At 40.1% G+C, this 25,502-nt stretch overlaps 1 protein-coding gene and 1 long non-coding RNA gene across 2 annotated transcripts; both read left to right on the top strand.

Moving 5' to 3' along the window:
- The first annotated feature begins 20,610 nt into the window (after window positions 1-20,610).
- LOC132873809 (uncharacterized) lies at window positions 20,611-24,100 on the top strand. The gene is made up of 6 exons (XM_060909610.1): window positions 20,611-20,661; window positions 22,386-22,745; window positions 22,853-23,002; window positions 23,222-23,317; window positions 23,570-23,741; window positions 24,009-24,100. Exons 1-6 carry the CDS (start codon window positions 20,611-20,613, stop codon window positions 24,098-24,100), a joined length of 921 nt encoding a protein of 306 aa, XP_060765593.1.
- A 192-nt stretch (window positions 24,101-24,292) lies between these two features.
- On the top strand, window positions 24,293-25,220 carry LOC132873838 (uncharacterized). The gene is made up of 3 exons (XR_009651604.1): window positions 24,293-24,384; window positions 24,727-24,910; window positions 25,158-25,220. It is a non-coding gene; the product is annotated as an uncharacterized LOC132873838 (long non-coding RNA).
- The last annotated feature ends 282 nt before the right edge of the window (window positions 25,221-25,502 follow it).

The raw sequence follows: 25,502 nt of genomic DNA, 5'->3' as shown, positions 1-25,502 counted from the left end.
CAAACACGAAGAGAGAATAATAATAATCTAGTCTTTTTCATAAAACACTGAAATCAGATCATGATTATAACAGTACACTGCTCAAAAAACATTGTAGGCTGATTTCAATTATACTGGGATATGAGTTAAATTGGGACAGTTAAACACAAAAAATTAATACACATAAAATATACTATGTACCTGTTCAAGTCATTTACTGATGTATATAATTGAATCATTTTCAACATTCGGTATGGTTCTAGTTATTTGTGACAGTCTTAAAATACAATAAATGAAGAGAAGAAGGGATGTGATGGATACTTGAACAGATGCATGAAACACCCTACTACTAAGTTTACATGATGAGTTAATACATTTTCTGCCTGAAAATGACTGATGCTCGAACAAGACGTGAGGCTTCGAAGACCACTAGCACTACCCGCTCAAAGCCAGACTCTCCAAAAAGCATGGTAACGCTGAAGAGACTAGCATCGAGACAGACACACTGAGTGCCACTAAATTCACGGATGCCCTACAAGCTTTAAAAGTGGATATATGTGGCAAAATTTATTCTAAAGTGGACTTGCTATCCAGCAATCTCCATACCGAAATCACAGCTGTTAAAGAGAAGCTTAAAAACTCCTTGTCGGGCTTGCAGGCTACAGTGGATAGGCATAGCGCCACTATTCACGATCTGGAGTGTTTTGCCACAACACACAGCGACACTGTTGCTAGCATGGAGTCCAAACTTGGCGAGTTATCCGCAGAAGTGTGTGCACTAAAAACAAACTGCAATGATCTGGAGGGCAGGCAGAGAAGACACAATCGTCGCATACTAGGCATACCTGAGGGAGATGAAGGGTCCCGTCCTACTGAATTCATTGCTCAACTACTTCAGGACATGCTGGAGTTGGAGGAGAAGCCCTTGCTGGACGGGGCGCATCGTTCTCTCCGTCCAAAGCCGAAGAGAGGGAAGCCACTGCGAGCATTTGTCATCAGAGTCCATTACTACCATGTCCACAACCAGATTCTTCGACGAGCAGCTGAGGCTTCTCCATTATCACACAAGGGTAGCAGGCTGTCCATCTTTCCTGACTTCACGGCGGAGGTTGCAAAGAAACGTGCAGCATTCGTGTCGGTAAAGAAGATTCTGCATGAGCACCCTTCAATCAAATTCAGATTTTTCTTCCCGGCTGAACTGAAAATAACGATGCCTTCAGGTGATGTTTCCAAATTCACTGATCCGGGCGTAGCAATGGCCTTTGTCAACGGCGCAGTGCGTGAACCAGCAAAGTAGAATAAGATTGCAGTAGGCTGTGCTTTTACCAGGGACAGTTGATGTTCTAAAGTTCTAAAAGTGTCAATCAGCTAGCCTAATCTTCCATTCGAGTAGCCCTCATCAATGCTAGTTCTGCGAGCATTCTTTATTTTTTTTATGTTTATTATCGGTAATGTGAATTAAAAATATTGTGCTTTTTATGACCTTTATATTTGATGCATTTATAGCACTTGGCCCAGTGGGCGAGTAGTGAGTTTAGTTTAAGGAGTTGGATGTTGGCCTTTAAGGAGAGCAGGCGCGCGCGTCACGGTCAGGATGACGCTTCAGCTGTTTGTGGTTTGTCTCTTTGTCTGCATGTTTTACCTGTCGTTTTGTTTTTTAGGGTTTTTTTGTTGTTTGTATAGGGGCCTTCTGATATATACAAAGGTAGCTTCTGACAGTCCTGTAAGGGTTCATTTGTTAGTCTACTGTATCATACATTTGCTGCTTTATCTTGATATAATATGATCTCACAAAGCAGTCCTCACCCCACTCCCCAATTTTTTTTCTTTCGTTTATTTAAAAGGGACAATGCACATTAATCAACATCTCCATATGAATTAAAAATGTAAATGTGCCAGAGTTAGTAAATTAGCTAATTTTCATCTGTAGTCCCTTGGCAGGTCAGTACAGCAACATAAAACAACAAAGCAACAACAACAAAACAATACAAGGACCCAGCACAAGAATGAGTAATTTTGTATGAGTGATGTGTGACCTGAGGGCTATTCATGGTTACAAGACTTTTGATCCATCTCTTAAGCCTGGTTTTAAAAGTTGTATAATTTGAACTTTCCCTTACCTCACAAGGAAGACTATTCCAGTAGTTAGAGGCCCTTACTGAGAAGACTGTATGCCCAAATTTACTATATCTGCGTTGTATCATACAGTCTCCTCGGGTGGTTGCCCTAGTTACCATAATTCACAATCCATCCATCTGCTTCACAAATTCACTCAATGGGGGAGGTGCAAGCCCATGTAATATCTTAAAAATTAGGCAAGCATCTAAAAAATGTAAAAAACTATCAAAATTAAATAAATTGTACTTCTTAACAATATGACAGTGGTGATAGCTGATTTTTTTTTGTCAAGAACTTTTAAAGTTTGCTTATATAGGACCTCTGTTGGTTTCAAAGTTGTCTTATTAGCTTGAGACCAACTTGTGAAACAATATGAAATGTAAGAAAAGATCATGGCATGCATAAAGAGGTTAGCTGCCTCTATTGTTAAATATGGTGGTATGTGTCTAAAATTTGCCAGGTTGAATTTAATGGTGTTGATCACCTTTTTAACATGTTTTTTGAACATTAGGTTAGAGTCTAAAATGATTCCAAGATATTTAAAATCAGACACAACCATGTGCTTTTCTCCACCAATTAAAACATCAGGTTGATGTGTCTTAGCATGTTTCTGTGAAAAGAACATACAAACTGATTTATTTATGCTTAAATGTAAGCATGAGTCTCTTAACCACTCAGAAACATGGACCCTTGGTACCCTTGGACCCCCTGCAGCTAACTTGCTTGCAACTTGTTGTTTGTTTTTTGCATGTACATAAAGAACTGTGTCATCAGCATACATCTGTATGTCGACAGATGAACATCCTGATGGCAGATCATTAATGTACAGACTAAACAAGATAGGTCCCAACACTGATCCCTGTGGCACTCCTATATTACAGTTTTGAAAAGTGGAATGAGTATTGCGAATAAGTACACTTTTTTTCCTGTTAAGTAAATAAGAACTCATCCATTTAATGGCATCTACTGAAAAATTACAAAAAGATAGTTTTGCTATTAGTGTTTGATGGTTCACAGTGTCAAAAGCCTTTTTAAGATCTAAAAACACTGCGCCTATTTCACCACCTTTATCTAATTGGGATTTAACACTTTCCAAAAAAATAACAATTAGCTGGTTCTGTGGAGTGGTTGGTGCGAAATCCAAATTGTTTTGGATGCAGTGGGGTATGGCCCAGATTTAGGTGTTCTGTCAGCTGTTCCGCTACCCATCTCTCAGCCACCTTGGATACCACTGGTAGGATGCTGATAGGTCTGTAATTTGACACAGAGGTTTTATCACCAGACGTATAGACAGGACTTATCAATCAATCAATCAATCAATCAATCAATCAATCAATCAATCAATCAAGTTCATTTGTACAGCGCTTTTAACAATAAACATTGTCGCAAAGCAGCTTTACAGAATTTGAACGACTTAAAACATGAGCTAATTTTATCCCTAATCTATCCCCAATGAGCAAGCCTGTGGCGACGGTGGCAAGGAAAAACTCCCTCAGACGACATGAGGAAGAAACCCCGAGAGGAACCAGACTCAAAAGGGAACCCATCCTCATTTGGGCAACAACAGACAGCCTGACTATAATATTAACAGTTTTAACAGGTATAACCCTCAACTGTCCTCATGGGGCCGTCCTTCACCGGAGTGGGGCGATAAAACTCCGACCAGACACAGGGCACCAGGATGGATCAAGCAGGTCCGAGGGGCAGAAGAGGCCAGCATCTCAATCCCAGGATCAACATGTAACTCAGAGGGACAGATTGGGGGGGGGGGGGGGGAAGAGAGAGAGAGAAAGAAAACATGTTGTTAGGTATGCCCTAAAAATGACAAGTATTAAATCTGTGTGGTAGGCTCGCAGAGACAAGAGTCTTTACATCAGGCATGACACACAATGGCATGTTAATATGGTAAAAAAATATATCATGACCTGCTCTGGCTGGATGCTAGATTGGGTGATGGGAGCACACTCCTCAGCAATGATGAGATGCAGATGGGACCCTTAGGCCTGGCCAAGACAATTCAGTTACATTTCACCGGGTCTGGGACATGCGACAGAATGTCTGACGGCCGATTCCCTGCAGGCTATGATAGCCAGTCGAGGTCCCCACCGTCTCCACCAAAAGATTTCCTGTTGACTCCATGTAACTCAGAGGGACAGATTTGGAGTGGGGGGGGGGGGAGAAAGAAAACACAGGTGGTTAGGTATGCCCAATGTCACCTGAATAAGTAGGAACAGTATACATATTGCACCGAGTACAAGCAGGGACTCCGGCAACTAACTATGACAGCATAACTAAAAGGAGAGAGCCAGAAGGTAACACAGGCATGAGGGAGCCCCGGGACATAAAGCAGCCAGCCACTGCACCGTCAACAAACTCGAGTGAGCAAGCGAGTGGGGACTGACAGCATCCATACATCCCAGTTTACCAAAACACTCTATGTCTGAGGACCCTCCAGACCTACTCCTTTACCTCATAAACACCATTAACAAAAGGCTTGACTAAACAGATATGTTTTCAGCCTAGACTTAAATGCTGAGACTGTGTCTGATTCCCGAACATTACTTGGAAGGCTGTTCCATAACAGTGGGGCTTTGTAAGAAAAGGCTCTGCCCCCTGATGTAGCCTTCACTATACGAGGTACCAGCAGATAGCCTGCACCTTTTGATCTAAGTAGGCGTGGCGGGTCATAGAGGAGCAGAAGTTCACTCAGGTACTGTGGTGCGAGACCATTTAGTGCTTTAAAGGTCAATAGTAGTATTTTATAATCAATACGAAATTTGATTGGGAGCCAATGCAGTGTGGATAAGACAGGCGTGATGTGGTCATATTTTCTAGTTCTAGTAAGGACTCTTGCTGCGGCATTTTGAACTAACTGGAGCTTGTTTATGCACTTATTGGAACATCCAGACAGTAAGGCATTACAATAATCCAACCTGGAGGTAACGAAAGCATGGACTAGTTTTTCTGCATCATGCAATGACATTAAATTTCTTATCTTTGCAATATTTCTGAGATGAAAGAAAGCTATCCGGGTGATGTTATCAATGTGAGTTTCGAATGAAAGACTGGGGTCAATAATCACTCCGAGGTCTTTTACTGCTGCACGTGAAGAAACGGAAAGGCCATCCAGAGTTACTGTGTAATCAGAAAACTTACTTCTAGCTGTATGTGGTCCTAGCACAAGTACTTCAGTCTTGTCAGAGTTAAGCAGAAGGAAATTTATAAGCATCCAGTGTCTAATGTCCTTAACACATTCCTCAATTTTATTAAGCTGGTGTGTCTCATCAGGTTTTGCAGAGACATACAACTGTGTGTCATCAGCATAACAGTGGAAACTAATACAATGTTTACGAATAATATCGCCCAGAGGTAACATATATAGAGAAAAAAGCAGTGGACCCAAGACAGAACCTTGTGGAACACCAAACTTTACCTCGGTACGTCTAGAAATATCACCATTTATATCAACATACTGATAACGATCAGTTAGATAAGACCTGAGCCAGGAGAGGGCCATTCCCTTAACTCCCACAACATTTTCTAGTCTATCCAGAAGAATGGAATGATCAATGGTATCAAATGCTGCACTAAGGTCAAGCAACACAAGTAGCGAGACACAGCCCTGATCAGACGCCAACAGTAGGTCGTTTACTACTTTAACCAGTGCTGTCTCTGTGCTATGATGAGGTCTAAATCCTGACTGATACATTTCATGGATGTTATTCCTATGTAAATATGAGCATAACTGCTGTGCCACAGCTTTTTCAAGGATCTTGGAGATAAAGGGGAGGTTTGATATTGGCCGATAATTGGACAGCTGACAGGGATCAAGGTCAGGTTTTTTAATCAGGGGTTTGATAACTGCTAGTTTAAAGGATTTGGGTACATAGCCAATCATAAGAGAAGAATTTATTATTTTTAGAAGCGGTTCAATTACTCCAGGCATTATCTGTTTGAATAGATGTGTCGGTAAGGGATCTAGTACGCAAGTTGAGGCTTTTGATGTAGAGATTAATGAAAGTAATTCAGTTTCTTTTAGGGGAGTAAAACATTCTAACTGATGATCTGATACAGTTATATTGTTAACTACAAGGTCACTTTCATTGTCTAACCTTAAATTAGTAGTTTGAATTTTTTGTCGGATATTCTCAATTTTGTCATTAAAAAAATTCATGAAGTCGTTGCTACTACATACTGCAGGTGTGCACGTGTTGATAGTGGACTTATTCCTGGTTAATTTTGCTACAGTATTAAATAGGAATCTAGGATTATTTTTGTTATCTTCTATTAGGGAGGAGAGATATGTTGATCTCGCAGCACTAAGAGCTTTTCTATACTTCAGGAAGCTCTCCTTCCACGCCAATTTGAACACTACCAATTTTGTTTGACGCCATTTACGTTCCAATTTTCGAGTGGTCTGTTTTAATGTGCGAGTGTCATCATTATACCAGGGTGCTAATTTTTTGTCTCTGACCATTTTCCTTTTTAGAGGAGCTACATTATCTAAAGTATGGCGGAATGTTGACTCTAAGCATTCAGTTGACTGCTATGACTATAAGTTGACTACTTATGACTGCTATTTTCCAGATACTGGGAAATACACCACTTTTAACTGAAAGATTGATCATATGAGCAATGGGATGAGCTAAAGCATCCTTATGTGATTTTAAAAATGTGGTAACTACACTGTAAAAAATATAAATGACAGTTGTTGTTCAAGCTCACAATTTTATTGTAAACTGACTCAGAAAAACAATTTTGACATCTAACAAACAAACTCACGTTTGTACAACTCATTTTTCTTAGAAAATAACTAACAAAGATACTTGATTAAGCAAAACAAGTTTTTCTTAGTTTCCCTCAAATTTCTAAAGACTGTCCTACTCTCTAACAAGAAGTTTTAAGTTTTCTTACTTTATGTTCATTGACACGCCTACTACGGGGTTTCCTTCCTTTCTCCACAAGCCCAACGAGCTTCATTCTCAGACCATACTCTCATACACACTAAGTTCTTGAGCAGCTCAGTTCATTGGGCCCAATTCTAATGTGAGTAAAGACCGGTTCTTAAGAAGATCAGTTCATAAGTTCATAAGTTAATTTCAATGTGTGTATTCAAAGTGTAATGTGTGTATTCTTGCACACAATTAGAAATGCACATCTTGCATTCATTCTCAGACCCAATACTCACACATTCATACACAGTATAAGACTAGTTCTCAAGAAGCCCTGTTCATAGGGCACGAGTCTGTGAATTCACAATTGTAATGTGAAATTTTCAAAATGGTGAAAAGGTTTTTTTTTAACTACACTTTGTGTTGTGTTGAATGATGGGGTGTGGTGAAAATTGTTAGAACTCAAAAAACAAAATTGGTAGAAGTTAGATTTTACATATGAAACTGAAAGTCTTTGTTGATCAAACTTAGTATAATGAGTTTGTATTATTAAAAACAAAAGGTTGGCAGAATTCACAAATCTGTGTTGTGTCAACCTTTGACTTATTTAAGTGAAGAGGTTGGCAGAATTCGCAAATTTGTGTTGTGTCAACCTTTGGCTTATTTAGGTAAAGAGAACTCAAAAAAACAAATGCATCACGTTGCCTAGATAATTTCAGTTCTGTCAACCATTTTTTTTTTTACAGTGTAAGCCATAGGCATCCTTTGCTTTTGAATTTTTGAGATGCAGTAATTCTTTTCACTGCTAATTCAGATATCTCCATTATTCTAAAAGATGGTTTTGTGTCATCAATAAGGACACATGGTGTAGTTCCGGTTGGCAAGCCTTGGGCCAGCTCCTTTTTTTTTTATTAGATAACCGACTCCTCCCCGCCGTGCACTCCCGCACCTATAATCCCATAGTTATTTCTGATCATGGCCCTGTGACATTAGAACTTAACTGGAAAGGTCATATTCACCATGTTCACCATGGCGTTTTAATATACGGCTATTGTCAGATGATGACTTTGTAAAATTCATGTCCACTCAAATCGATGTGTTTATTAAGATAAATAAAACCGAGGACACCTCTCCCTCTACCCTATGGGAAACATTTAAAGCGTACATCAGGGGTCCTATGATCTCATATGCAAGCCATGAGAAAAGAATGAGAGAAAAAGGAATGACAGATCTAATGTCTCAGATCTCACAACTTGACCAAAATTATGCCTCTTCTCCTACCCCAGATGCATATAAACAGAGACTTGTATTACAAGCTGAATTTAATAACTTGTCAAACACTCTTGCTGAAGATCTGCTTTTTAAATGTAGATATGCTCAGTATGAGCAAGGTGATAAGTCCAGCAAGCTGCTAGCTCATCAACGGCGCCAAAAATCCTCAGCTCACCAAATTCTAAAAATAAACACACACACAGGCATTACAACTGATCCACAATTAATAAATGATCAATTCAAAAACTTCTACAGTCACTTGTACACCTCCGAGAATCAAAGTGGGCTGTCAGAGTTCGACTCTTTCTTCAGGAACCTTTCCATACCAAGCTTAGATGCAGCCTCAGCATCAGGTTTAGAACAACCAATCACATTAGAGGAGATTTGTAGCGCAATCTGTGCTATGCAAAGTGGCAAATGTCCTGGCCCAGATGGCTATCCCATAGAATTTTATAAGAAATTTTCAGATCAGTTGACCCCTCTCTTACTTGAAATGCTTAATGAGTCTTTTACTGCCAATTGCTTACCCCCTACTCTACAGCAAACGTCTATCTCCTTAATATTAAAAAAGAACAAGGACCCACTTCTTTGCAGCTCATATAGGCCCATCTCATTGATCAATGTGGATGCTAAACTATTAGCTAAGGTGTTGGCTATGCGTTTAGACTCAGTCCTACCATCGTTAATATCTAACGACCAAACTGGATTTATCAGAAATAGACACTCCTTTTTCAATGTTAGACGTTTATTTAATATTATATATGCTCCTCCTTCACCCGCTTGTTCAGAGGCTGTTGTCTCCCTGGATGCAGAGAAGGCCTTCGACCGAGTGGAGTGGGAGTACCTTTTCTATACTCTAAGAAAGTTTGGGTTCTGTAAAAAATTCACTTCCTGGGTGAGGCTTCTATACTCCCTTCCTTCTGCCTCCGTCAGAACTAATAATATAAATCCGGAATACTTTAGTCTTCGGCCTGGTACCAGACAGGGCTGCCCCCTATCTCCTTTACTTTTTGCAATCACCATTGAGCCTCTTGCTATAGCTTTAGGTTCCCATACGCAAATCTCTGGAATCTTCAGGGGTGAGGCTGAACAAAAGGTAGCACTGTACGCAGATGATCTGCTCCTTTTTCTCTCCAATCTCAGTCTATCACTGCCACATGTACTTTCCACACTGGAGGCCTTTGGGGTAATTTCAGGTTACAAGGTCAACTATGACAAAAGCAAGCTATTTCCTTTGAATGCTGCTGGGCGCAACTTTTCATCACAACAAGTGCCATTTAAAGTTGTTGCTAATAAATTCACATACCTAAGTATTCAAATTACAGATACCTCTGAAAAACTCTTTAGAGCAAACTTTGAACCTTTGCTTATTAGAACTAAACAAGATCTAAAGCACTGGTCCCTACTTCCCCTATCTGTAGCTGGATGTGTTAACTCTGTTAAAATGAATATTTTACCAAAATTCTCTTACCTCTTTCAATGTCTACCAGTTTACTTAACAAAAGCTTTCTTTCGTAAACTAGATCGTTTGATATCAGAGTTCCTATGGTAGGGACAGCCTCCAAGACTTCGCAAAGCTTTCTTAGAAAGGCCAAAGTGCCTTGGTGGTCTGGCTCTACCCAACTTCCAATACTACTACTGGGCTACTAATCTACGTGTGATGCGCTACTGGCTGCAAACCTCCAATCCAGTACACACTGCTGCCTGGCTTAGTATTGAAGCTGCCTCCTGTAAACTATCCTCTCTTACAGCACTCTTGTATTCTCCAGAAAACTCTACTACTGTGCGATATACAAAGAACATAGTGGTTAGGACTACTCTCCAAATTTGGAGGCAATTTTCAATGCTTTGTACATAGAAGGAACCTTTGCCTTGTTTCAGCAGCTGACTGAAACATTTTCCTTGAAAAAAAGTCATTTTTTCCAATATTTACAGATCTGTAGCTTTGTTCAAGCTGAAATGCCTAATAAAACCACAAAATCCACAACAAGACATATTTTTAGAACCAGTTTTTAGGGAGAAGGGTTTCATTTCGTATATGTATGGTAGAATCTTTTCTGAATACAATCATTCCTTGTCTTCCATTAAGACACTCTGGGAACAGAATCTTGGGGAGGTGTTTGATGAGGATGTTTGGGGGAGAATCTTGTATCATGTCCATTCCTCCTCTTTTTGTGCCAGACATGGACTAATACAATTTAAAATTCTCCATCGCACTCACTGGAGTAAGGAGAGGATCTCTAGGACTTACCCTCACATAAACCCCCTCTGTGATCGATGCCAGCAGGCTCCAGCCTCCTTAATTCATGTTTTTAACCCTCATCCTACCATGTTATTTTACGCCTTAATCTTACCATGTGGGGTCCGTTTGGACCCCAATACTTTTCTTTAAAATTAAAGCTTATAAAGAAAAAATCACCAGATAAGTTTTGTTCAGAACATCCTGTATTCATAACAGCAATACACTAAAGGGCCCAAGGCATAAAGAACACACTTAACCTTCATCCTACCAGCCAGTTTTACATACACAAACTACCAGGCGGGGTCCGTATGGACCCCAGGAGGGAATACCTTGAAATCAATGCAGTAAGAACCAATTCAATGCAGCAAACAGACATAACTTTATTGAAGAACAAAATCCACTATGGCTGAATATCAATTATGTATTATAAATGCAATAACGTTGCAATAATATTGCAATAACTAGCATACATGTAGCAAATTATAGCGCCACAAAAAAAATTGGCATTATATACATGATTTTTGCAGCTCATGCAGCTGTAAAACATTCTGGATTACAACTTAGGTCTTTTCTTACAGAATTTAAAACAAAAAAGTAATTGTAAAATAATTTAGGGCTTTTGTTTTGCAGCCTGTGCTTACTGCAGCAGTGGGGTCCACACGGACCCCAAGAAGGAATGCCTTCGTAGTTTCATTATGGAACATAAAAGAAATAAAAGAAGTTAACTTTCAGTGTGCTATTCAATTATAAAATGAAAGACAGATAAACTTTACTCTGGGGTCCGGTTGGACCCCAGTAACAAATTAATTATACCTTCACAATGCAAAAAGCTGATCTTCCGGTGCTTTAGTGTTTTAATTAAGACATAAATTCTGACAAATTCATAAAACGGTGAGGCAGTATGTCACATATTTTTAAAATGGCAAACAAACATATAGGTGCGGGGTCCAGATGGACCCCACTTGGTAGGATGAAGGTTAACTTGTCCAACTCTCCATAACTTTTGGACTGGAATTTTCAATACCCTATCTACTATATTGAATGTGCCCTCTGACCCTAGCCCAGTAACTATTCTGTTTGGGGTGCTACCTTCTACCCTAGCGGTGCCTAAATTTAAGGCTGACTTTACAGCATTTGCCACTCTATTGGCTAGGAGATTGATCCTACTCAGATGGAAATCCTCCACCCCTCCCACAGTTTATCACTGGCTGAAGGATCTTTTGTCCTACTCCAAGCTAGAGAAGATGAGGGCTACATTGCATGGCTCCGCCACTAAATTCTACAAAATATGGAATCCTTTTCTTGAACATCTGAAATCAATTCAGTTCCGCTCTGCCAATCTGTAATCTGTATTGTACTCTTTTAGATGTATGTAGTCTTTGTGCGCTATACGTAAGTGGGAATAACATTTAATATATACCTTCTGCTGGATAGTGTCATTCAGAAAGGTCCCCTTTTTTCTTTTAAATTTTTTTCCTCTCCCCCTTTTTAAAATTTTTTTCTCTTCATTTGTGAGTCTTTAATTGTAATCTGTACTGTGTCTGTAAGTGTGTTTGTGTGTGTAAGTGTATTCATGTCCAAAATTTGACCCAGAATCTAAATACTGAGTCTTAATGGGTTATTCTTTTTGGGTCTTATAATTCTAATTCTGATTTCATGCTGTCATTTGTAAAACATTCTATTCATTGATATCATCATTGTATAATTTTGACTTGAAAAGGAAACCAATAACAAATCATTTGCCAAAAAAAAAAAAAGATTCAGAGAATCCAGAAAAATCTCTGTACATAAGGGACAAGGACGAAAACCAACATTGGATGCCGGATGATCTTCGGCCCTTCAGGCGACACTGCATTAAACACAGACATGAGCCTGTGGTGGAAATTGCTGCATGGGCTCCAGAACACTTCCTAATATCATCGTCTATGAACACAGTTCATCACTAAATCCACAAATGCAAGTTAAAACCATATATAAAGAATATCCAGAAACTATACTGCCTTCTCTGGGCCCAAACTCGTTTACAATGGACTGCGGTGAAGTGGAAAACTGTCCTGTGGACTGACAAATCGAAATTTGAAATTCTTTTTGGAAATAATGGAGGCTGCATCTTTCGGGCTAAAGACAATGCAAAACTGCATTCTGCACCTATTCCAACTGCATGGCTTCATGGAAAAAGAGTCCAGATGCTAAACAGGCTTGCCTGCACTCCAGATCTGGCTCTCATTGTAAACGTCTGGCGCATTATGAAATGCAAAATGCAACAAAGGAGACCCTGAACTGTTGAGCAGCTGAAATTGTATATCAGGGAAGTACAGGACAACATTTTACTTTCAAAAGTACAGCAGTTGGTCTCCTCAGTTCCCAAACATTTACAGAGTGTTGTTAAAAGCAGAGGTGTTGCAACACAGTGGTAAACATGTCCCTGTCTCAACTTTTTTGAACCATGTTCCTGGCATTAAATTCAAAATGAGCATAATATATTACTTTCAGCTCCAACATTTGATATGTTGTCTTTGTATTGTTTTCAATTAAATATAGGGTTTTGATGATTTGCATGCCATTTCATTCTGTTTTTATTTCATAATTTACTTTTTTGGAAACAGGGTTGTAATTGTTTCCGGGGCATTGTGGCAGGGTTCATCTCATCTCATCTCATCTCATCTCATTATCTCTAGCTGCTTTATCCTTCTACAGGGTCGCAGGCAAGCTGGAGCCTATCCCAGCTGACTACGGGCGAAAGGCTGGGTACACCCTGGACAAGTCGCCAGGTCATCACAGGGCTGACACATAGACACAGACAACCATTCACACTCACACCTACGGTCAATTTAGAGTCACCAGTTAACCTAACCTGCATGTCTTTGGACTGTGGGGGAAACCGGAGCACCCGGAGGAAACCCACGCGGACACGGGGAGAACATGCAAACTCCACACAGAAAGGCCCTCGCCGGCCCCGGGTCTCGAACCCAGGACCTTCTTGCTGTGAGGTGACAGCGCTAACCACTACACCACCGTGCCGCCCGCCATTTCATTCTGTTTTTAATTTATAATTTACTCAACATCCCTACTTTTTTGGAAACAGGGTTGTAATTGTTTCCGGGGCATTGTGGCAGGGTTCATATAAAAAAAATTCTAGACTTCCTCCCATTCATAGCCAGTGCTTGACCATACCCTCTTGACCACCCAAGTAATCACATGGCTCAGAGATATTTAAAAAACAAAAAAAAATTATTGTGGTTTAAGCCAGAAATGAAGCAAAACCTGACTAATTCTGTCAACTGCACCATTTGTCATTTTTGTTTCATAACTAAATTAGCTGGATTTTTTTTCCTGCATGGCACCAGGGCACTTCCAAAAATTTAGGCAAACAAGAAACCTATTTTTGTTAGCATTTAACACATGGGCTATGCAGCAAAAACTATATTGAAATAAATGACAGAAAATGAGATATGTTTAAATAAACTTTGATTCCATTTTCAATACTTTCATCTGCACAATTTGTTTCAAGTGTCTCACAATCAGATAAGGACAACATATCATTTGCACAGGGTGATATTACGGACATTCAAAACATAAGTGCCTTCAGGAAGTAACAACCAGTTTAATATGTAAAGAAGTTTAGAATTGCATTGATGTTGATAACCAGCACGGTGGTGTAGTGGTTAGCACTGTCGCCTCAGAGCAAGGGGGTTCTGGGTTTGAGCTCAGTGGCTGACGGGGGCCTTTCTGTGTGGAGTCTGCATGTTTTCCCCGTGTTTGCATGGGTTTACTCCGGGTGCTCCAGTTTCCCCCACAATCCAAAGACATGTAGGCTAGGCTAATTGGTGGCTCGAAATTGAACGTAGCTGTAACTATGAGTGTGAATGGTTGTTTGTTTCTACCGTATGTGCCAGCCTTGCGATGACCTGGTGACTTGTCCAGGGTGTACCCTGCCTCTCACCCGTAGTCAGTTGGGATAGGCTCCAGCTTGCCCGCGACTCTGCACAGGATAAGTGGCTATGGATAGATGTTGATCACTGTGTAATGGAGGCTGTTTCAGTGTCTGTTTATACTTTGTCAATCAGTAGTCAATGGATAGAATTTACCTCGGGATTCTACCCACAATGGGAGGTACTGGGTACAGAGCCCAACCCTTTGTCCAGGACAAAAAGATGGCGCTGGCCTGTGCCAAAGATTACCTGTAGCTGTTGACACTGGGAGGCACGTAGAAGAGCCAACCGTACCTTCCTCTATGTGTGCCTACAGCGTCATACAAACCTCTGCAATGATGGGACCCTGACCTCAAGTTCCTCGTCTGCGAACAGAGGGGGCTGTTATCCAACCTGGCACTCAAAAGAGGACAAACCAGTAGAGGAACAGTACAGAATGTTGTGCACACACTCTGCCCACAGAAGTAGACTCCTCAAGGAGGAGGTGTTAGTGGAAATGAGGCAGGGCAGAATCGATTCCAGGTCCTGTTTAATCCATATGGCCATGAACATCTTTCCTTGTAATATGGTAGCTTGGCTATTTTAGGAGGATTTTCATAACTGGGTTTTGGTTAATAATCTTGAGGTGCCAGCCTTGACTTATAGTAACATAAAATTTGGTTTTATCTCTTTGAGAGTTATCTTTGCTTAGACTCGTTGAAACTGAATTTGAATGCCATATATCTTTATGAATCCTTGTCATATTTATCATTTAATTTGACCTCAGACAGAAATCCGGATTAGAACTGCCTTACTCTTGTATCTTTTAGTTATTTTTTTTCTTAATCTAATGGCTTTCACTGTGCCCCCGACTGTTATTATTATTATTATTATTATTATTATTATTATTATTATTATTATTATGCCTCTTTCCTCTCTGGGTAACTCACTGTAGTAATATCAATCTGACTAAAACCAGCATGGGGAGATGAGAAACCCAAGAACGTCACTTCACTTGATGAATTTGCACTGTTCCTCTTAGAAATCAGTTAATCCTCATATTCACTCAGATGTGTAGGCCATGATTAAACCATGAAGAGCAATGTGAAAATATTCTAGGGCATTTAAGCAGCTTGAAAAAAAGGTGAGTGAGGCTTCTTGGGTCTGAGCCCCTCATAGCTTAAAGTCCTAGTACCACCCCTGGGCAGGATCTATTGAATATTTAATGTGTGGCACATCGTGTGACGTGATTGTGTACAAAAACATAGTCTGGTTACCTGTAGTTAGTGCAAAACATTTACCCTGTGTCCAAAATCACTCACGTCTCATTATATAGTGGACTAACATGCTAATATGTGAATGTTAACATGCTAAAAGCTAGCATGCTAACATGGTAATACTAATATGCTAATACACTATGCCTTACATTGCTAACAGCTAGCATGCTAACATGCTAATATGCTAATGCTAACATGCTATACCTTGCATGCTAACAGCTAGCATGTTAACGTACTAATGCAAACCTGCTAACCTGCAAATGCTAAATGTTAATATGTGAATGCTAACATGCTAAAAGCTAGCATGCTAACATGGTAATACTAATATGCTAATACACTATGCCTTACATTGCTAACAGCTAGCATGCTAACATGCTAATATGCTAATGCTAACATGCTATACCTTGCATGCTAACAGCTAGCATGCTAACATGCTAAAGCAAACCTGCTAACCTGCAAATGCTAAATGTTAATATGTGAATGCTAACATGTAAAAGCTAGCATGCTAACATGGTAATACTAATATGCTAACATGCTATGCCTTACATGCTAACAGCTAGCATACTAACATGCTAATATGCTAATGCTAACATGCTATACCTTGCATGCTAACAGCTAGCATGTTAACGTACTAATGCAAACCTGCTAACCTGCAAATGCTAAATGTTAATATGTGAATGCTAACATGCTAAAAGCTAGCATGCTAACATGGTAATACTAATATGCTAACATCCTATGCCTTACATGTTAACAGCTAGCATGCTAACATGCTAATATGCTATTGCTAGCATGTTAGCATGCTAATGCTAACATGCTATACCTTGCATGCTAACAGCTAGCATGCTAACATGCTAATGCAAACATGCTAACATGCAAATGCTAACATGCTAATGCTAAAATGCGAAAAGCTAGAATGCTAACATGCTAATATAAACATGCTAACATGCTATGCCTTACATGTTAACAGCTAGCATGCTAGCATGCTAATGTGAACATTTTAACATGCGAATGCTAACATGCTAAAAGCTAGCATGCTAATATTAACCTTCTAACATGCTAATGCTAACATGCTAGCATGCTAATTGCTAACATGCTAAAAGCTAGCATGCTAACATGCTAATACTAACATGATAACATGTTAATGGATATTATGCTAATTGTTTGCATGTTAACAATCTAAGGCTAATAGGCTAACAACTACCATGCTAACAGCTAGCAGGCTAACATGCTAATGGATAACATGTTAACTGTTAGCATGCCAACGTGCTTAACGTGACATCCTAATATGCTAAAGGCTACCATGCTAACTGTTAGCATGCTAACGTGCTAATCCTAACATGCTAACAACTCTCATGATAACATGTTAAAGCTAACATGCGAACAACTAGCAATTGCTAACAGCTAGCATGGTAGTGTGCTAATGGCTAACATGCAAACAGCTAGTATGCAGTGTGCATACGGGCAAGGATTCCTAATAAAGTGGCCTTTGAGTTGTAGTTGATTTGTTTTCAAAGTCTCAAATGAGCAGATCCTTGCCAAATGCATTATCACGTGTGGGGGAATGGAGGGATGACTCTGTCATGTTTCCAATAATTAGTGGCTGTGTGGAGGAAAAAAGGATGAATGAAAGGCAAGACAAAGACGAGTGCAGGTCAGAGCTGATATCATGTGTGTGATGGGTGAGTTGGCCTGAGGAGCCACATGAAGTTTGGTGGATGTGCGGTGAAGTGTTACTGAGTAAAACTCCATTCATTTGAATGGGGCCAAAAATCATTGGAAGACTATGGGGGGAAAAAGGGATGCGTGAAACCCAAGGAAAAAAATGAGTGCGGTCTCAGATAAGGGGATGGATATGTGCAGGGACTTGGCCTGAGGCATCATTTGAAGTTTCTTGAACTTTGATCACTCGGTTCAAAAAATTGACGGAGACTGAAAGTTTTTCTCCCGAAACTCCATGCATTTTCAAAGGGGCCAAAAAGCAATGGAAGCCTATGAAGGAAAAAGGGTGAGTGAAAAGAAAGGAAAAGACGAGTGCAGGTCAGAACCGATTGCATGGATGTGTCGGGGGAGTTGGCCTGAAGTATCACATGAAGTTTGGTGCGTCTCGGATGGAGCGTGTCCGAGCAGGACGATTGATTCATGAGCCCTATTCATTCTCTTTGGGGAAAAAAAATGACAGAAAAAGGACAAGGACGAGAGAACGGGTGCGTCGATCCAAAAGCTGTATACAAGCACACTACACGGGTTCAGGCCGGACGTGTCAGAGTTGGAACGGTGTCGCTATCTCAAAAGCTGCAGGAGGAGTCGCAGCTCCAAAATATGAGTGTGCTATAATAATAAATACATCAAGTAAACTTAAAAGAAGAAGAAGAACAATAGTGTGCTTGCTGCTTCCCTATATAGTGAGTAGGGAGTAGTGAATGAGTGCGTGATTTCGGACACAGCCTTTACTGTCGGATGGTATCAAAGCGTTTTGTGTTATCATTCAAAATCATTCCAAAATAGAAGGAGCACGTGACATGAGCCAGAGCAAATCAACGGCAGGCAATCAAAAATCAACATCAGGCAAGCAAACTTAACAGCAGCAAGCAACTTTAACAAGAGCAAGAGATTATTTCACAATTTAACACCTTCAACTACTTCAACACCATCAACTTGACGTTTCAACAGGAGATTCACTTCAGACTTCACACCATCCTCTGGAAAATGGTAAGTTTTAACCACATACCTTTCTGCATACGGTGATGTTAATTAGCAAAATTGATCGTCAGGATTCACAGTACAGGACCACTGTTAGTTTGTTTTTTTTAAATTTATGGTATTTGTCACACGCCGTGACCCAGAGCAACGCACATTTATCTCATTTATCCAAGTGATTGGTGGTTAAGGGACTTGCTCAAGGGCCCAGCCAGAGCAGCTTGGCAACACCGGGATTGAACTCAGGACTTTGAGCAGTAGTCCAACTGCTGGGAAAATTCTGCATGTAGACGCTCATTGAAGTTTCCAAATCTGTCACTGCTCAACTCCTGAATATTTTCTATCGTGAACACAGTCATTAAAAAGCTTATAATCTTTGCTTTCCAAAGAAATTCATCTCGTTAAGATCTGTTCAGTACTTTGGGAGGAACGGCAGGTTGAAGTTGGTACAACAGAGTTCACTCTCTGCTCGCGGCACATCGGGAAACTACCGCTGCTTTTTGAGTCACGGGAAAGCGGTCAGGCTCTCTCTCTCTCTCTCTCTCTCTCTCTCTCTCTCTCTCCTGATCGGTTTCCGACTGGATTACTCCTGAATATCAATCAGATTACTTTTATAGGGATGTTCTCTCGCTCTCACAGTTTCTGATGAAGTATTCAACAAAAATTTCCGTCTGCTGATGTTTGATGTTATGACGTACGGAAGACTTTGAAGTGAGTTTTTATAGCTTTACCGATTTATATTTTCAAATCAAACCGATTCATGAAAATAAATGACTGAGCTGAGCTCCTGCGCTTTGTGTACGACGGTGTGTATGACTGGTAATTACTAACATCGGCCACTAGGCGGTGTTTAGGACTGGAAATTACTAACATCGGCCACTAGGCGGTGTGTATGACTGGTAATTACTAACATCGGCCACTAGGCGGTGTTTAGGACTGGTAATTACTAATGTCGGCCACTAGGCGGTGTGTATGACTGGTAATTACTAGCATCGGCCACTAGGCGGTGTGTATCTCGTTCTATGATTACCAGTCATACACACCGCCTAGTGGCCAGTGTTAACCAGTAAAGAAATTAAACAAAAGAGGCTGGCTATGATATAAGAAAATTCTACAACCCAGAAACAGATGGGAGCTCCGCTTTTAAGCAGTGCCTAAATCTATATATTAGAATATAACTGTAGTTGTTTTGATGAAAAATAGTGAGATCTTAGTGTTCAGAATGATAATTTAAAAATCTGGAAGTCAGAAACGGAGTGTCAATTTCAAATCAACTAAATGCAATTGTTTATTGGATGTGGCTCAGTTTTTTCGAGGTTCGCCTTGAAAGCTGTGAATATTAATCGAAATAATCATTTATATTCTTTATATTTAATTATAATTAACACTGATTTCTCCTTCTTTGTGATGTATACATATGAGACTTAAGATCAGCCTTATATTGCACAAATAACGCCATTTGGTGAAACTTTGAAGAAGAAAGTGTACCGATTTAACATTTTTATCTAATTAGCAAAATAATCACGAATTAAATACTAATTTGCATCATTGGTTTTTGGTAATTTTTTAAACTTTGCATTCAGTATACAACTCTCTATGTGTCTGCCAATTTCCATGTAAATATCTTGAAAAACAGAAAAGTTATTAAGAAAAAGCACTTGAGCTCATTCATTAATGAGGCCCATGTTGGACTGTGTTATCCTCATACAGAATATCACAACAGTTTTCTAAAAATTAAGTTGTTTTTCCAATCTTTGACTGGTAATATCTCAAGAACAGATAAACATATTTTAATTATGTAAAAATTATGTTGTTCTGCAATCATTTCTGAATTCAGTGAGATCAGTTTTAAGCGATTTGGATTGAATTTGAACTTTCAGCTGATATGCCTAATAATATATCCAGACCTGTTTATTCAGAGAAATGTAATTATTTCATCATTAGGCTTCAGTATGTACCTGTTTCTTCACCTGTTCACTAAATACTTGTTCATGACAATTAAACAAAACACAGCGGCTGTATTACCCAATGAGGAAAGTGCCATGTTTTGGTCTTAAGCAGCTCTCAGATATTAAGTGTCTTTAAGTGCCCCAAGAGGCAAGTGTCTTTAAAGCCAACTCTGTTCCTTTCTTCACTTTCAGGCTCAACAATTTTTCAACGTTCTTCAGAGTCCAAGCCTGTCCCACCCCATCCTTCCACCCCATGCGTCATGGGGTGACATAATGGATGCTCTGGACGATGGGCTCGAGGGTGTAGAGCCCTTCATGTTACATGTGAGACACTAAGCTTGTGAATAAATTGAACATACAGTTAGGTCCATATATATTTGGACACACACATAAATTTTTGTTTTTTTACCTGTTTACTGAAACATATTCAAGTTATAGTTAAATAATGGACATGGACATAAAGTCCAGACTTTCAGCTTTCATTTGAGGGTATACACATTAAAATTGGATGAAGGGTTTAGGAGTTTCAGCTCCTTAACATGTGCCACCCTGTTTTTAAAGGGACCAAAAGTAATTGGACAATTGACTCCAAGGCTATTACATGGGCTGGTGTGGGCAATTCCTTCGTTATGTCATTCTCAATTAAGCAGATTAAAGGCCTGGAGTTGATTTGAGGTGTGGTGCTTGCATTTGGAAGATTTTGCTGTGAAGAAAACATGCGGTCAAAGGAGCTCTCCATGCAGGTGAAACAAGCCATCCTTAAGCTGCGAAAACAGAAAAAACCCATCTGAGAAATTGCTACAATATTAGGAGTGGCAAAATCTACAGTTTGGAACATCCTGAGACAGAAAGAAAGAAAGCACTGGTGAACTCATCAATGCAAAAAGACCTGGATGCCCACAGAAGACAACAGTGGTGGATGATCGCAGAATAATTTCCATGGTGAAGAGAAACCCCTTCACAACAGCCAACCAAGTGAACAACACTCTCCAGGAGGTAGGTGTATGAATATCCAAATCTACCATAAAGAGAAGACTGCATGAAAGTAAATACAGAGGGATCACTGCACGGTGCGAGCCACTCATAAGCCTCAAGAATAAAAAAGGCTAGATTGGACTTTGCTAAAAAAAACATCTAAAAAAGCCAGCACAGTTCTGGAAGAACATTCTTTGGACAGATGAAACCAAGATCAACCTCTACCAGAATGATGGAAAGAAAAAAGTATGGTGAAGGTGTGGTGCAGCTCATGATCCAAAGCATACCACATCATCTGTAAAACACAGCGGAGGCAGTGTGATGGCTTGGGCATGCATGGCTGCCAGTGGCACTGAGTCACTAGTGTTTATTGATGATGTGACACAGGACAGAAGCAGCCAGATGAATTCTGAGGTATTCAGAGACATACTGTGTGCTCAAATGCAGCCAAACTGATTGGTCAGCGTTTCATAATACAGATGGACAATGACCCAAAACATAAAGCCAAAGCAACCCAGAAGTTTATTAAAGCAAAGAAGTGGAATATTCTTGAATGGCCAAGTCAGTCACCTGATCTCAACCCAATTGAGCATGCATTTCACTTGTTAAAGACTAAACTTCAGACAGAAAGGCCCACAAACAAATAGCAACTGAAAACCGCTGCAGTAAAGGCCTGGCAGAGCATTAAAAAGGAGGAAACACAGTGTCTGGTGATGTCCATGAGTTCAAGACTTCAGGCAGTCATTGCCAACAAAGGGTTTTCAACCAAGTATTAGAAATGAACATTTTATTTACAATTATTTAATTTGTCCAATTACTTTTGAGCCCCTGAAATGAAGGGATTGTGTTTAAAAAATGCTTTAGTTGCTCACATTTTTATGCAATAATTTTGTTCAACCCACTGAATTAAAGCTGAAAGTCTGAACTTCAACTGCATCTGAATTGTTTTGTTCAAAATTACTGTGGTAATGTACAGAACCAAAATTAGAAAAATGTTGTCTCTGTCCAAATATTTATGGACCTAACTGTATATAGCATAAATGTTTAATTCTCTCTTTTCCTGTCTAAACCAGGATCCCTGGAGCTCGGATAACATCAGCCAGGAAGAGGAGCAGAAGCTAATGGAGCATAAGTTGCAAGAACATACACAATCACAGGCATGCAATATAATAACTCTTCTATTTCCTTTTCTTTCTCAGAGTGAAGATGTGCAGGCTGGCAGTATAAATGCTCCTCTGGCTCCACCTGTAACATCACCAGCAGTGTCAGAGCCTGAGCCCGGATCTGCCACCCATGTCCAGCCTCAGCCGTCCGTGGAAAAGCAAGACCGTTTCAAAGCGCCACCATCCACACTGCCAGATCCTCTTTCATGGGGTGACATCATGGACGCACTGGATAATGGGCTAGAGGACATAGAGCCATTCACTTTACATGTGAGACACTGAGCTCGTGAATAAGTTGGACATATATAATGTTAATCATTTTTTTCAGTGGCGTCTTTAATTCTCTAATTCTTTCACTTTTTTTTTGTCTAAAATAGCATCCCTGGAGCATGAATGTCATCGACAAAGTAGAGGAGCAGAAGCTAGAGGAGCAGCAGGGAGAGGAGCAACAGGTGCAGGCTAAAATCCAGAAGCAGCCTGTTCAGAAGAAGAAGGTCCCTGAGAAACGCATCAGCAAGAACAAGAAGGTAGAGTCTTTTTGCAGATCACAGATCTTTTGCAAAGAGGACATGCTTTAAATCCATATATGGATATGTGGGTGTATCTCTGAGTTCATGTCTGAGTGCAAGTCTGTGCTGACTTTTACATTTATGCATTCAGACTAGGTTTTGTACAGCTATGATTTTTTTTAGTTTAATCATTCACTTCATTAACATGCTAGATGTTGACTCTGCCCTGTTCTGTAGACATTCACACTCCTACTGAGGAATTTGGATGGCAGCGTGGAAGACGAGCGCCTACAGGAGGAATTCAGGCGATTTGGGACGGTCATCAATGCAAAGGTCACTAGCAATAACTAATCCCTAGATTTCATTCCTTTCTCAAGAACCAGTGTTCACCTCACCTTACTCACTGTATTACATCAAAAGTAGTGTACACTTGCAGCACAAGGAGATGAATGTGTAGAGGGGTGATTTTTTTCTCAAATGGTGTATTTTCTGAATGTGGATGAGCTACGAATCTTTTTGCATTGTATGTGCAATGCATGCAATGCTCATTCTTTGCTTTCTGTATCTTCTTGCTGTCCTCTACAGGTCATGATGAAGAATGGCCGTTCAAGTGGCAAGGGCTTCATCACCTTTACATCTCGTGATGAAGCCAGAAAAGCCATCGTCACCATGAACGGCAGGCTGTTGGGCAGCAAGCCTGTGTACGTGAGTCCGGCTCAGAGTAGCCGCACTAGACAGCTGACCATCCAGCCACAGGGTGAGTCACAGCTGTCTGATTAGTTTTGCGTTAAGTTTAACAACACTGGTGTTGAGAGAGTGCGGTTTGGGTCTCAGCATGCTTGGGGGTGGTCAAGGTGTAACTATAACACCAGTGGTGGACTGAGAATTCATACTTGAGTGAATGTAGTGAGTCAAAATCTGACGCAATTAAAAAGATTGAAAGTGGATGTATACTATTAAAGTAAGCAAATTAGTGGAACTTACTGATTGTACGCAAAAGTGAAATGATTGGCTGTACCTACAGATGCCGCTCCAGAGAGACAGGAAGAGCCTCGGCGAGAAAAGAAGATGCCGGAGAAGACGATCAGCAAAGTACAAGCAAAGGTGCTAAAGTGACTATATTTTGAGTGACTCTTATCGATTTGGACCAGCTTTTGGTCACAGCTGTGTTTAATCACATTTTTAGTTTAAGAATTGGCTTAATATTGAGTGATTGATCAGTACGTATTATTATATCCCACAGTACAAACACCCACATGCACACACCCACACACTGGATGTTAACTCTGCTCTCTGTTCTGTAGACTGGCGAAATCTTCGTGAAAAATTTGGACTACAGCGTGGATGACGAGTTCCTGCACGACTATTTCCAACCCTTTGGAAGCGTCATCAGAGCAAAGGTTACTTTCAACTACTAATCCCTACATTTTATTCCTTTCCCAAGACCCTGTGTTCACTTCCCCTTACTCACTCTATTAGGTCAAAACCTATGTGCACTTGCAGCACAAGGATATGAGTGTGTAGCGGGGAGTTTTTTTCTATAGTTTGTACCAAAAATGACCTTTAACATAAAAGAGATTCATATCAACTATGGGGAGGTGCAATACCAGAACCCTGATGCTAACACAACATAGCTGTACATAGTTTATATTTTTCTGGACAGACATTGCTCGGTTTTCCTCATGATTAGTCACATGAGAGTGTGTAACGCTCACTTTTTGCTTTCTGTATCTCCCCTACAGGTGATCATGGAGAATGGGCGATCGAGAGGCAGAGGATTTGTACAGTATACCACTCCTGACGAAGCCAGAAACGCCGTAGAAATGCTGAACGGGAAGATCCTGGGCGGGAGGCCATTGCATGTGGCGATAAACAACGAGCAGCACAAGACTTCCTTTGCCTGGACGCAGAGGGTGCAGCAACATCGTGAGTCACAGCTGTCCTGAAAGTGTCTTCCAGAGTGCATTTCCCATTATGTACTTAGCTACCTACTGAACAAAGCACATGTGGAGTGACAGAAATTTTGAATGCAGTAATAAAATGATGTAAAATCCTGCAACAGTAAAACAAGATTGTCATAACAATATTATAAACTATGATATTTGACAATTATTGTGATGTATACAAGTCCACACACAGTGTACGCTAATATGGCTCTGCTTTTCTCTTTCAGGTCGTCCCTGTGTCGCGCCAGCAACCAAATAAATTAATAAACCTTGTCAAAAATGTAACAAAACATGTTCTGGGTTTTTATTATTGTCAATAAATGTTGGTGCAATCAGCTTGCACAGTAACAGCAGTAACATCTGTGCTGTTAAATAATCAGTCATAAAATTAAAACTGTAAAAGGTTATTTTGGACATACACAATATTTTCTTTCAGTTCAAGGAAGCTAAGGAAATCTGTCATAAAAATCAATTGATAATGTTATGTGTAATTGCTGTGTAATATTACAGTGGCTATAAACATCTACACACCCCTATTAAAATGGTAGGTTTTTATGAAGTCAGAGAAGGAC

Source organism: Neoarius graeffei, chromosome 25, assembly GCF_027579695.1.
Source record: "Neoarius graeffei isolate fNeoGra1 chromosome 25, fNeoGra1.pri, whole genome shotgun sequence".
NCBI classification, from domain to species: domain Eukaryota; kingdom Metazoa; phylum Chordata; class Actinopteri; order Siluriformes; family Ariidae; genus Neoarius; species Neoarius graeffei.
This window is presented reverse-complemented; position numbering and strand designations above follow the sequence as displayed.

Bases quoted from the DNA above. Each gene is read 5' to 3' on its own strand.
- LOC132873809 (XM_060909610.1), top strand. From the start codon at position 20,611: ATGGATGCTCTGGACGATGGGCTCGAGGGTGTAGAGCCCTTCATGTTA. The intron at 20,662-22,385 runs GTGAGACACTAA...TGTCTAAACCAG, and splicing joins TAGAGCCCTTCATGTTACAT to GATCCCTGGAGCTCGGATAA. The intron at 23,742-24,008 runs GTGAGTCACAGC...CTGTACCTACAG, and splicing joins GCTGACCATCCAGCCACAGG to ATGCCGCTCCAGAGAGACAG.